General features: G+C 43.0%; 1 protein-coding gene across 3 annotated transcripts in view; it reads left to right on the forward strand.

Annotated features, from left to right (window-relative positions):
- VPS41 (VPS41 subunit of HOPS complex) overlaps window positions 1-13,592 on the forward strand; it is a 174,674-nt gene that overhangs the window by 155,813 nt on the left and 5,269 nt on the right. For all 3 annotated transcript variants that reach the window (XM_035026530.1, XM_035026532.1, XM_035026531.1), the window contains 3 exons: window positions 2,486-2,540; window positions 4,151-4,291; window positions 5,552-5,688. In XM_035026530.1, the coding sequence (XP_034882421.1) occupies window positions 2,486-2,540; window positions 4,151-4,291; window positions 5,552-5,688 (333 nt within the window). The remainder of the gene's footprint in view (window positions 1-2,485; window positions 2,541-4,150; window positions 4,292-5,551; window positions 5,689-13,592) is intronic.

Consider the following 13,592-nt stretch of genomic DNA (forward strand, 5'->3'; position numbering starts at 1 on the left):
CTCGATCCCGGGACTCCAGGATCATGACCTGAGCCGAAGGCAGTCGCCCAACCGACTGAGCCACCCAGGCGTCCCAAGTAAATCGTGTTTTTAATCAAAACGAATGGAGGGTTTTCTGAGTGTTCGGAATAGGTTCAGCTATGGGTGAGAAAACTCCCCAAATAGCAGTGGCTTCAACAGGGCAGCAGTTTAGTTCTCTGGCCCACGGAAGTCCTGGTGGCAGGCCACGCAGTTGGAGACCTGGGCTCTCTTCTCTCGTTCCCTTACCTTGTATGACCTTCAGCTTGTGGTGTAAGAGAATACCATTCATGTTTCCAGGGGCGGATTGGGCAAAAGGACTAAAAATAAGAAAACAAAGGGATGCCGGGCCTTGCTTCTTAAAGAATATTGCCAGAAGCTACCATGTTGCCGTTTCCTCCCTGTGGGGACATCCATCACACGGCTCTCCCAGCCAGGCTGGGACTTGGAGATGGTTCTTTAGATTCTGGGCAGTCACACACCCACCTAAAATCTTACTACTCGAGAAATGGGTAAAGGATATTGGGGGACAGTTTGGCTGTCTCTGCCACATAACTGTCAGAGGAGGCTTCTAAGTAATCGAATTAATAGTTTCCTCCTCATTGGGACCTTTCTTTGTTCTCACTTCCTCATTTTCATGATTTGTGTTCTTCAAACTCCACCCTAATTTCACTGTAATTCTAAAATAAGGTGTTCTTTCCTTTTCTTATGTGTGGTACAGGATTCCCCCCACCCCGGCCCCCAGCATTGATTTCTGTGATCAGCATTTTTTCCTCCCTTTTAGCTGTTACTCTCCAACCAGAGACACACACTTAAATATATATTCTACACAAAAATTTTAAGTCAAAAATCAAAATGCCCAAACCAGCTCCTGCTATTATTTCCCTGGTAATAGTAATACCTGGTTGTCCTGGTATTAACCGGCTGGTTGTTGGTAAATGACTACTGCAACTGCACAGCCCAGTGATCTTCCTCCTGAAACCTTTTCTGCCTGCTCATCTGTTTAAAGAAATAGGTACCGCAGCCCCCCCCCCCCCCCCCACCGCACACACACAAGTAGCCAGGCCCCAGCCACGGGGTCGTGGGCCGTGGAGTCGTTAACTGGTTGGGAAGAAGCATGCGGGCTGCCGCGAGGGGGGCTCTCTGGGACCTGGAGTGGGTGGTGTGGGGTCCAAGGAGTAATCGCCTGAAGCACTTATCAGGGGTGGAGGGTAGGGAGTGAGGGTAGCATTCCAGGCGGAGGGATCACAGTGGAGGTGGGAGCAGGGTGTGAGGGAGGCGTGGCAGGCAGGGCAGGTCACCGATGTCTCATAGGCCACAGCGAGGATTCTCGAAGATTCTCGGCCGTACGTTAGAGTGGAGCACCGTGGCAGGGAGGTCACATAGGTGGGGTGGGAGGTGAGGTTTCCTGGGGATCGTTTACTGGTCATGCTGCACCCAGTTCAGATGCCACCTCTGCTGTGAAGCTTTTTACAAGACCCCCCCCCCACCCCCACCCCTGAGCCCATGTCCCGTGTCTCTGCGCACGGCCCTCTCTCCACGCTGCCCCCGGTCCCGGCCCTGGGTGTTACTGCGTCTCTGTGAGCCTCCCCAGAGCCTGCGCTCCCTGTGGCAGGGGGAGGGGGGACTGCGTGCTGCTTCCACACCTTCCCTCCACCCCTCTCCCCTGCCGTCAGCAGCAGCATCTGCGTGGCCGCTTTTTGCATCTCTGTCCAACCTGACCCTCCAGTGCCCAGCGGAGTGTACGGTAAATGTGTGCCACTTCATTTACAATATGCAGTTATTTATGAACACGGCGTGGCTTGTTTCTTATGCCCAAGGAAATGCAGTCACCTATGGAGTCCCTCGTTTCTTTACTTGATCTCTTCCTTTTTGAGCCTTCTTGATGGTCAGATACGTTTTTCCCACTCTCAACTTCTGACAGATGCTTGAGCAGAGTTTTCTCTTAAGCCCTGTGAGCCAGGAATAGAAATATTCTGTCCATCTGTGTGTTTATTTATGCATCGGATGTTTCCCGAGCCGCGGTCTGCCCGGTACCGGGAACACGCGGCCGTGAACAGCAAAGCCTTCCCGGAGCTTACATTCCAGTGGAGGGAAAGGGAGCTGAAGGCAGTGATGGGGAGTCAGGGGGGGCACAGTGCTGTGAAGACACCTAAAGTAGCATCAAAAGAAACCTTGGTGGGAAAGTCCTTTTCAGCCCCTGGCTTACCACCTTTGCCTCCGGAGTGTTCTGAGCTGCCTCCCATGTGTTCTTGGTTAAATTGTGTTCAGTCCGGCACCTGTCTGAGAGGTGAATGAGGACAGCCACCTGCTAGCAAAACCCAAGATTTGTGCTTCGTTTGTTTACTTTGTTTTTAAAGGAAGGCAATGGAAACTTTCTTTCAAACTCATATGTTTAAGTGAATCTATTAATATTTATTCGTGTCTGTTAACTCATAGTAACATTTTTACCCTGCTTTACTTAAAGGCTCTTGAGATCTGTCAACAGAGAAACTTTGTAGAAGAGACGGTTTATCTTCTGAGTAAGTAGCTTTACTTTTGGTCCCTATAAGCTGAGAAACACTATGGTAATGTCGTCGTGTACTGTCTAAGAATGGACATAGGTTTTAGATGGACCAGAGTCACACAAAGCATAGAGCCTGTTCTCTTTAAGAATAGAGAAAGAAGCGTTATTTAATAAATGCTGCTGAAATAACATCTGAATAATTGCATAATAAACAAGCCTGTATTGGCTCACACCTCACAAATGAGTTTGTAGAGGGGTTGACGAGTTTGTTCATTTTTTTTAAAAAAATTATCAGCTTATTTTACCATCATCCTCATAGAAAATACTGTTCATTGTCACTGATCGCACCTTAAATAACTGGAGAAATGCAATTGAGTATGGACGTTTTGAGTGTAGAAGGAAGCCTTTGGTATCGTTTAGCTCTCCGTGGTCCCTGGGCCTCTGGTGCTGCCTCCATGTAAGTCCCGCTTACTATCTTTCACCTTCCTCCAAAATGAACCACTTGCACGAAAGCAGTATAGAAGCCTAGAGGTTTCCTAAGGAAGCTCTGTGCAGGGATTTGTTGCAGAAACACGGAGTTCGAACATGAGGTGTTTCTCCAGCATCTCTTCCCAGAAAATACTCCGGTAGAGTTCATTTTCGTCATAATGTCCTATTGTCTCAGTAGACAAGTAGAGAACTTACAAAGGGAGACATAATCTCCTTTTTTGAAGTTATAAAAATTTAAAAATCCTATACACATTTTAAAAATTAACCATTTTTAAGACCTAAACAATGGGAATAATATTTGTTGGGAAAACAAAATGCTATAGAAGGTATAACAAATTGGATATCATTTTAGTCACAGGCCCGCTATTGTCGTTTGATAATGGCTGCTCAGAATGGAGGATCCAGTTGCTGTCCCTCCTCTGAGTAAAGCTTTCTACATGTCCTGTATTAAAAGCTCAGGGAAACTGTTAAAGCCATTAAAATGCCAATAGAGCAACGAGCCAAGTGTGTAAAGATAATTGGCCAAATAGAAGCATAGTTGGTAAATACTTTCACTTAATGAGGGTCATCGGAAGGCTTTCCCCCGATCTTGGAAGAGCAGGAAATGAGGTAGCTCTCTGATAGTTGAGTGTGTGTTTGGCACAAAGTGTATCAAAAGAGCAAATCCAAAACCACTTAAAGACACAGAATGGCTCCAAAGCCTTTGTAAGTCTTAACTATGTCTGGGTATGAAGGTGTCCAAAGGAAATATAGGTCTGTCAGAGGGAAGTAGGAATCTGACGGACCTGGGTTCAGATTACAGCTGTATGATCTTGGCAAGTCACTAATGTTTCTGCATCCTCTTCCATAAAGTAGAAATAATAGTAGAGCATACCTCATAGGATTATAGTGATGGTTAAATGATGTAATTTATGTGAAGCACTTAAATGAGTATTCAGCACAAAGAACACACCCAGTAAATAGGAGATCATTATTTCACTGTTATAAACGGTAAATGCTGATGCCCCATAAGAAAATATGCTTTTGCCTTAGTTTTTAAGACAAGAGATATGTAAACAAGAGCTATGCTGTTTCTTTAAAAATGATTTATTAAAACATCCTAAATCCTGAATGAAGTATTTCTCACATCTTTGCTAGGCCGAATGGGTAATAGCCGAAGTGCCCTGAAGATGATCATGGAGGAATTACATGATGTTGATAAAGCAATTGAATTTGCCAAGGAGCAAGACGATGGAGAACTCTGGGAAGATCTGATTTTATATTCCATCGACAAACCACGTAAGCAGAAAAGCCATCTGCGATCAGATCTGTTTCTTTCAATACTTCTAGTTAAGTCTAGAGTAAGAATTATCTCAAGACGCATTGGGTGAAAACTATGGTGAAGTATCTATAACCAAAACAGGCTAGGTACATTCTAATAATTTCCAGTCCTCCTCCTGTGCAGAGAAGCCTGAATGTGCAAACGAACGGGTCGTTAAGCTGATGATACTCATTCACCCTGTCCCCATGAAGCGCGTTCCTACATGCTCTACCCCAACTGAATAAATGTGACCTTAGTTTTGTTTTTTTTCAGTTTGGATACAGGGGCATTTATTGTGAAAATGTAAAGCCCTTACCAGTCTCTTTTTATGGAAACCTAGGACTGTCACTGGCCATTGGCCATCTTTGGATGTTTGCTGTGGTGGTACCTAGTCTCCGTCCCGGCCCGCTTCCTCCGTGCGGCACCAGGACTGTATGTGCTGCCTCCCCGTGGCCGCCTCCATCGCGTCTGCCATTTTGGAAAGAAATACAGGGTCACCTGAGCCCTCGTTTGAAGATCTAGAAATGATTCAGAAACCGGCAGTAGTGGTTGAAAGTCTGCCCTCCACCTCCCTTCATTTTTTTAGGAAGAAGGCTTATCTGTTTCAGGATTTTCAAGTTTTAGAAATTGCTCTTACGACTGACTATCTTTTCAGAAGAGCTACAAGAGGATAATGTTACTCAAGTCAAATTCAGGTGTAGATCGTCACGTGCACATGCACCTTTGAGAATCTAGCTTAGCATGATAAAGTTGTAATTTACAGACCTCCAAGGACGCAGGGTGGGAGCAATGGAACACGTCATGACCGGGACCTGCGGTCTGCCCTGCCAGCGAACTTGGGCTTTTAACTTGCTAGCTCTGTGGCCCGGAATGAATTAGTTAACCAGCCTATTTCCCTTGCCTGTAAAATGGGGACAAATAACATTCCTACCTTGCAGAATATTGGAGAAAAGTGTGTGACAGCTGAGCTGTAGTGTAAATGCTCAATAAATGTCAGTTGCACCCCTTTGCCCATTGCGGGCTGTGTTCTGAATCATCACCTGTCCTCTGGCTCTTTTTCACTCACGGAGCTTCTCCTTTACATCATGAAATAAAAGGAAAGTTAGTTTTTGAGAATTCGGAAATGCAAATGGTTTTAACACTTACTTTAAAAGAAATAATGTTTTGAGTTCCTTTTGACCTAAAACTGCATTATGTACATTGCTGATGTGCTAATTGTTTCATGTGGTGTCTTGCAGCATTTATTACTGGCTTATTAAACAACATCGGCACGCATGTGGACCCAATTCTCCTGATTCACCGTATTAAGGAAGGGATGGAGATCCCCAATTTGAGAGATTCCTTGGTTAAAATTCTGCAAGACTACAATTTGCAAGTAAGTATCCTTTCTTGGACAAACCCGCATGGGGAGTGAGTTGAGTTGACTTGTGGATAAACATTTCTGGGGTTATTTTAGATAAAGAATTCAGTTGGATTGTTACATTTTATTTAGGCCCAGATATTTGGGAAGCTCATCAAGTAGAGAAACTAGAAATCTCATCCTTTAAGGAAGCCATCCAGTTTTTTAACAATCTCCAAGTTTTCTCTCCTTGATGAGCAGGGACTTTTACATTTTACATTTATACATTTACATTTACAGCATGGCATTGGGAAGGGTGAGGGGTAGTTACAGTGGCTGTCAGACCCCTCAAGCCAGTTTTAAGTAGCCTAAGTATTGTGTCCACTGGGGGGTGGGGGGGAATTAAAAAAAGTTTTGCAAATAATTCAGTTATTTCCTTGAAGCTGTTCAGTAATCCATTGCCTAAAACATGTTGAAATACATGATTTTATTTAACTTTTTGTCTGTTTTCTAGACTAGTACAACTTTGTTATCTGTAGTAATTCAGAATTTGTAATAAAAGCAATGGAACCCATTATTTTCATATAAACAGTCAATATGCTAATTACAAAGCATCCTAATCTTTTCCTTAAAAGGACTCTAACAATTACTGTTTTTCAGGATGCTGGTAGCTTCCATAGAACTTGAAACTGTTTAAGGCACATTTCTTTAACTATTTGGACTGTTCTTTCTCAACTTCATTTGAAAATGAGTTTTCATTCTAATAACAGAGGAAATTGCTGTTCTGGAAACAAAGATTTTGCAGGGAGAGCCAGAAGATAACGTCGTAGGGAGAGAAGTGGTTACCAGGTTAAGTAAGGAGAGGAGCATCGTGATGAGGATTTGTGGGGCCCCTGGCCACTGTGAGGGTGCAGTGTGGTAGGGTGGGGTGCTGCCCTCGGGGTGGGGGACTCAGATAAGAGGCAGGGTAAAAGGAATAGAAGTTGGGGAAGATAGAGGGCCTCAAGAAGAGAAGTGAGAGGTGTAAGGAATGACGGAGTTGAGGAACAAGAACGTGCTCTGGGAGTGAGACGTTGGTACATTAACATTTCTGATGGAGTCCTGGTGAGCTTGTTCAGGCAGGTAAGGGTCACTGGAGTGGAATTTGTCGAGGAACTGTGAGGGCAGCACGTCATCCTTGTGGGCATTGAGGGACGGGAGTGGGAGGGCTGTAGCCAGGTTCCAGCACTCTCCATGAACTGGGAGGCTCAGCTCCCGTGCACTGGAGCTGGATTACTGGGTAGTACAGCCTGAAGGAGAAGAGGTTTTCCTGCGGGCAGGGTGGAGGAAGACAAGAGCCTTCCTCAGGGGGGCTCATGGGGAGTCAGGATCCTGGGAGAGAAATAGGTGTTTAGTTAAAGCAGAGGTAGAGGGTCTGTTCTGCAGAAAGCTTCATGATATGCAGGTATTTATTAACAGAGGAATTGGGAGGTCTGCAGACAACCCTGGGAAAGGGGTGATGGGAGAGAGAAAGAGCAGGGCAGGGAGGAGAGGGTAGGAGGGGAATGGGTGAATAAGCAAGCAGAGGGGCAGGGGGAGCTTGCAATGTGGGAATAGTGCACTGTTTCCGAGGTGGGAATTGGACTTTGGGGAAAGTGGTTTCAGTGTCCGACCTCCTAAAGCTCTGGGTGTCAGTGAGCTTGATGATGACCTGTCATTGGCTCTGTCTACCACTCTGTATGCCAGGACCTGCTCGAAGTTTCAAATCCGAATGTGTTGAGAAGTCATTTAGGTGTGGTGTCTCTGCCACAGGGAAGGTGACAAAATGCTCATTCCTCTCTCCTCCCACTTAGAAGTGCATGAAGCTTGGCCTCCAGGCTGAAAATTTTTACTTTTTTTCCAGCCTCTACAGTGCCTACAGAAACAACTAATAAATCCCTCTTACTAGGCTCTCAATCCAGAGAACCAGGCTCATGGGCATCACTGGGTCTCACTGTTCATTCATTTTTATGAATAAATTTGCATAGTTGTGAGTCAGCCGGGAATAAAAATAAATTATTAGATGTATTCCAACTAAAAAATCATCCACAAAAACAGCTGCTAAATCAATATTTTATCCACTTCATTATATTTTTAAATGTTGAGAGCTTTACCTTAAGACGTGGAAGTGTGCAGTTGGTGATGCGCTGAGGAGGCTGGGGGTTACTACTCAGCCAGTGGATCCATTAACCCTGACCGGGGAGTGGCGTCTGGGACGGGGGTAGGGACCGGCAGGGAAGGCAGCAAAACCTGTGGGAACGGCCCCCATGGTCCCCGCTGCAGCTCAGAGGGCTTGTTGGAAGGTGCAGAGAGAAACCGCTCACCTTGGGCAGGTGGTTCAAACAGTTTCCAGGGGTACTTCCTTCTTATATATGAAGAGACAGTTTAGAAGTTTTTTCTATGGAAAAGGCTACTGTTGTATTAATGACCATTTATTTTCTTTCTGTGGGCCACCTGTCAGAGATCACTATAAAAAATATAGAGCGTCTTGAAATTTCCAGAAAGGTTTCACATACGTATTTTTTACTCTGGTCTCTTTTGTTTGTTCCATGAAAGTATAGTTGATTTTCACATGTTCTCACAGGATAAAAAATGGCCAACCCTGTTAATTCCCAAAACTGGGGGGAAATTTTCCAGGTTTGAATGAATTTGTGAGAACCTGGAACCTCCTCTGCAGGGAAGGAACCCAGGGGGCTGTTAGGAACCATTCAGCAAACCTAAGGATCCATGGTCAGATGTCAGGGAAAGGGCTTCTTGGGACCTTTTGCTAATATGCATTGGGAATCTCTCTTTCGGGGAGATTTACGATAAAGCATGCAGCACTGGAAAACATACTTGGGGCACTGAAAATGGCTTTGGGAGCTTTCTACTAGCTAAAAGCCAATTGGAAACAGAAGGCAGGAAAAGCTGTGGGAAAAAACTTTAAATCAGTCTCTCTTCTGGTTTTAAAGGTTTAGGTTTCCTAAAATGCAAAAACTTTCTTCAACTGAATTTTAACATGAGTCGTGTTAGAGGTCTGTGACATCATTAAAGTGAAGGAAAATAGGTCCTCAACTGGGATTTCAATGTTGAAGTTTCTGAATTTATTTTCATATATTTTTATACCTTCTTACACTGTTAGTATAATTACTCAACAAATTTTAAAAGCTTCATGAAGTCAGTTAGATAAAAGTAGCCCTTATCATACTTTATAAAGTATGATAGAAACATTTTAGTTTCTAGGCCTGATTTCAAGAACAGCTAGCATTTGTTATTTTGAAAAAAATTATTTGCCAAATAGCATGGTATAAATGACATTTCAGTATTTACATTAAACTGACAACAGTTTCCAAATTATTTTTATGCTTTAAATTTATTTTTATACTTCATATTTTTAAAATATTTTTACTTATAAATTTAGCATTTATATCCCTTTCTGGTTTCGTACTTTTTCCCCTTAAGAATTCCAGCATCTTTGTTCTTCTGGCCTTCGGAGACAGGCATTTCATCTCCATGGTGGTCGTTAGGAAGTCTCACACATGGGAAGACTGTCTCAGGGGGTTAAAGGATTGGCCTGTCTGGGAAAGTGATGAACTGGGTTTGAGGCCAGATCCTCTGCCTACGTCTTGTGTAGACCGCCGGTTGTTCCGTGGTCTCTGGAGAGGCATTCCTTGTCCCAGCAGGGTACGCCAGCAGAGGACTACACAGGCTCGAACAGGCAGCCTGTTGTCTCTGAAGAGCAGTGGACACGATGTTTGCAGAGCTGGACTCCAGGCCTGGCTTTCCCATCAGCAAGCCTGCTGACCTTCGGGAGGGCACCCAACCTTTCTGGGTCGCAATTTTCCCATTAGATTAAGTCCGTGTTTGTCAAGCCTGACTCCACACCAGAATTATCTAAATTTTTAAAAAAATTACTTTGTTTCAGGTACCACCCCAGATCTGCTAGATTAGACTCTTTGGGCGGTGGGGGGGTGGGGGGTGGGAGCGGACAGGACTTGGGGACTATGTCCTTAAATCACCTTGAGATTTCTTACACTCAGCCCAGCACCAGTCTATGCACTGACATTTGACATTCAGGAACCTCAAGATTAGGTGATCTCTAAAGTATCTTCTGTGTCTCAAGTTCTTAATGGAGTCATTTCAGAAACAGGCCTTTAGGTCGTGCCATATTTCTGTATTGTTCCTCTTCTCTCTACTTTGAAATCCAGAGACAGATGAATTAAGAGGAAATAGTGACTTCTTTCTTACCTACTTTTTTTTGGACTCAGATGGGTTTCTTCTCATTCACAGTACATAAGCTCTTAATTTCTTCTAAGAGGTACTTTTTAAATTTATAGATCCCTGAAATAAACTTTTAAAATGTTTTTTTTTTCCCTTTCAGATTGTTTCTGTTTGGCCTTATCACAGCCTTCAGGTGACCTAGGTGGCCTGTGGCAACCACTGTAGCTTCTTCAGTCAGTCTGGCACCTGTGTGCTTTGTGCTGTCATAAATTCAGATGTGGTTGTATTTGTAATACTGCTTTTGAGCTCCAACAGGAGACCTTAGAGCCGTTCCTTATTTCTCTGCAGTTCATCATCTTCGATGATAATCCCAACAAAAAGCAAAGCTTTTCAATTAGAATTCAGATCCCATAGCATCATAGCCTATATGATAGATTAGAAATTAGGTAAAGTGGTTTCCCAGGTTAGCTCTTGTATCATACTGGGGCTTATAAACCCAGGTAACTATCTGCTGTTTGTAGTTGTGATGATAAGCACTGCAGTATGAACAAGGCAATGTCAGCAAAAAGTTCAACATTCAAAGAATCTTTTAAAATAAAAATTTCAGAAACTCTGCAATTTTTTATGGCATTTTCCCCACAGCAGCTGTTTCTAATGAACATAATAACTTCACTGATGTACAGTTTTTTATTGCTTTATAAAATATCAGTGAGTTTGGTGCTTTTTGCTTTTCATTGGGATTATCATCGATGATGAACTACAGAGAAATAAGGAAAAAGAGGGAGAATCTAGAGTCTCATGCTGGTTTTCAACAGCTATCTTATAATTACATTCTTAAATTTACAATACAACAAGGTATGCTTATAACAGATTGATTATAGACCCTACAACTGGCTGACTTGAAAATGATGAGGATAAAAGGATAAAGGTAATGCTGAAAAGCTTTGCACTATGGAGAAAACAGTGTAATGATAAGAAAACAAGAGTTGGTGGGAAGAAAAAAATAAGAAGTCCCATAAGAGAAATGAATCTCTGAAAGATAATATTGTACTTGCCCGCAATGCCCACAAGTACTTTTTGAGATGAAAGCTTGATGCCATTATGAAGTTGAGGAAAGAAGAGACCACTGGTTTACTTACCTTGGTGAAATTCTAATAGGAGATATAGATTCTAATTTGAGATATAGATTACACAGAAGAATGAAAAATGATATGACAATCTTAGTATTTCCAAGAACTGGAAAACAAGATCAGTCTCAAACGTGTTATTAATAAGTCCATTTAAAACAAAGACATGAAAGACAAAATAGACCCCGTAATAAAAAGTAGAACAATATGATAGAAAATAGGAATACCTGGGAAGTAACCAAATAGAACTCTTTGAAATTATGTGTGTATTCATTTAAATTATCAATATTCAGTGCAAGGCCAATAGTAGATTGGCTGAAAGGGAGAATTAACTGGAAGATCTGATGACATTGTTTAGTATGCAGCAGAGTAATTAAGAGATAGAAGATACAAGAGTGGTTAACAGGGGCGCTTGGGTGGCTCAGTCGGTCAAACGTCTGCCTTTGGCTCAGGACATGATCTCAGGGTCCTGGGATCGAGTCCTGAGTTGGGCTCCCTGCTCAGCACGGAGTCTGCTTCTCCTTCTCTCTCTGCCCCCACTTGTGTGCTCACTTGCTCACTCACCCTCTCAAATAAATAAAATCTCAAAAAGAAAATAAGAGTGGTTAACAGTGGTTAGAATACACACGTCCTCAACCACAGGACTTGTGGAGGAGAGAATCAAAAGACTAATAGGAAAACCTCTAACAAAGCTGATCAAGAAAAAGAAGACATATATATTTTAGGAACAAACATGGGAGAACATAACTAAAGGTGTAGACAAGACTTAAAAACTAAGTAAATGCTACAATTTTATATCCGTATATTTGAAAACTCAATTTTCTAGGAAAATATAAATTACCAACATTTTCTCAAGAGCAGATAGACCTATAGTCGTTAAATAAGTAGTCAAAACATAAAGCCACAATAAAAGTACTATTCCACAGTCAACTTCAGAGGTTAGTTTCATCAGACTTTTAAAAAAACAGGCAATCCCCAAATATGTTTTGTAGTTGACCTTTCAACCAGGACCTGGCGGGGAGGAGGGAGGGACAACACCTTTACCCAGCAGAGGGGGGTGAGAAACGCAGTCTTTCCTCAGGACACGATGGACGGAAGTAACACCTGAGGTCCCATCAGCTTTAAGGAAGAGGAGGAGGATGCTGGGAGGTGTCCCAGCCCTGCCGTGTTGAGTCAGTGACTGGAAGGGCAATAACATTCATTAGAGAGAAACCAACATCTTGAAGACTGCTTTCCTGCTCATCTGAACAAATAAGGAATAAAGCCTAAAAAACAGACAAAACAAAAGCCCAGGCAGCCCCTATTTTACATCAACTTTTCCAGAGAACAGAATGGAGAAGCTCCTCAGTTCCTCACGGGATGCTGGTCTAACCTTTCCAGCATCGGATGAGACAATTAGAGCCCTGTTTCTGTAACACAAATGCAAAGTCTACATAAATCATTAGCAAACTGAATCTGACCATGTAATTATTGAATGTGTATATCATAAACGTCATGAATTCTAAAGTAATCATCATCTATATGTTTGATAAAATTCTAATCAAAACCCCCAAAGAACTTTTTACGGTTCTAAATTTATGTAAAAAGCAAATGGCTAAGATTATCCAAGAAGAATAAGGAGGGTATCAGATACTAAATTTTAATATGTGGGGATGTAAAAATAGTATAACCACTTTCCCAAATAATAAAGCAAAGCCTCATCAGGGGGAAAAAAAAAAAAAAAAAAGCCCTTTGCTTCCCACATCTTCCTGCCTGGGAATGTGGATGTGAGGCCTGGAGATACAGCCTCTAGTTTGTGGCCATGAGGCAGCGACCTGGAGGTATATTCTCCTGTAGATGAACATTTAGGCTGTTTCCAGTCTAGGGCTATTAAGGATAAAGTTGCAAAGGACATTTTCATACAGTTCTTTTGAGGACCTGCTTTTCATCTTGGGTAAGTACCTATGAGTGAAACTGCTGGGTCATGGAGCAGGTATATGCTTAATTTTTTAAGACTGTCCAGTAGTTTTGCAAAGGATGGCTTCCCAGCCTCCCAGGTTTCTCTCACTGCCCAGATCTGTGGCAGGAACTCGAGCCAGCTGCCTATTTTAGTTGGACACCCACTGAACAAAGTTGAAGTTGTGTTTACTGAGGAGGAGGAAAGGCACAAGATTGTTTGTTCTGAAATTAATCCGAAGCACATGGTAACATCTTAACAGATCTGTTCAACCTAAGTGGAAGAGAGTGAAGTGTTGTATGCTGTGTGTTTGCAGTACTTCATACTTGTTTTTAAAGCTTTATTTAGAGAGTGCATGCAAGCAGGGGGAGGGGCAGAGGGAGGGAGAGAACTTCAAGCAGACTCTGTGCTGAGGGCAGAGCCTGACGCAGGGCTCGATCCCACAACCTGGAGATCGTGACCTGAGCCAAAATCAAGAGTTGGACACTTAACCGACTGAGCCACCCAGGCGCCCCAACGGTATTTCACATTTTAAAATGAAACGTAGCAGAAAGTAATGGCGGATGGTATTCAGAATGTGAGTGGCGGTGATTCAATGCCATTCTGGTCATAAAGACCTGGATGGAAGGAGAGCGTGCGTGTGCCCCAAGTGTGTGAAT

This window comes from Mirounga leonina, unplaced genomic scaffold, assembly GCF_011800145.1.
Source record: "Mirounga leonina isolate KUSES-001 unplaced genomic scaffold, KU_Mleo_1.0 Mir_199, whole genome shotgun sequence".
Lineage (NCBI taxonomy): Eukaryota > Metazoa > Chordata > Mammalia > Carnivora > Phocidae > Mirounga > Mirounga leonina.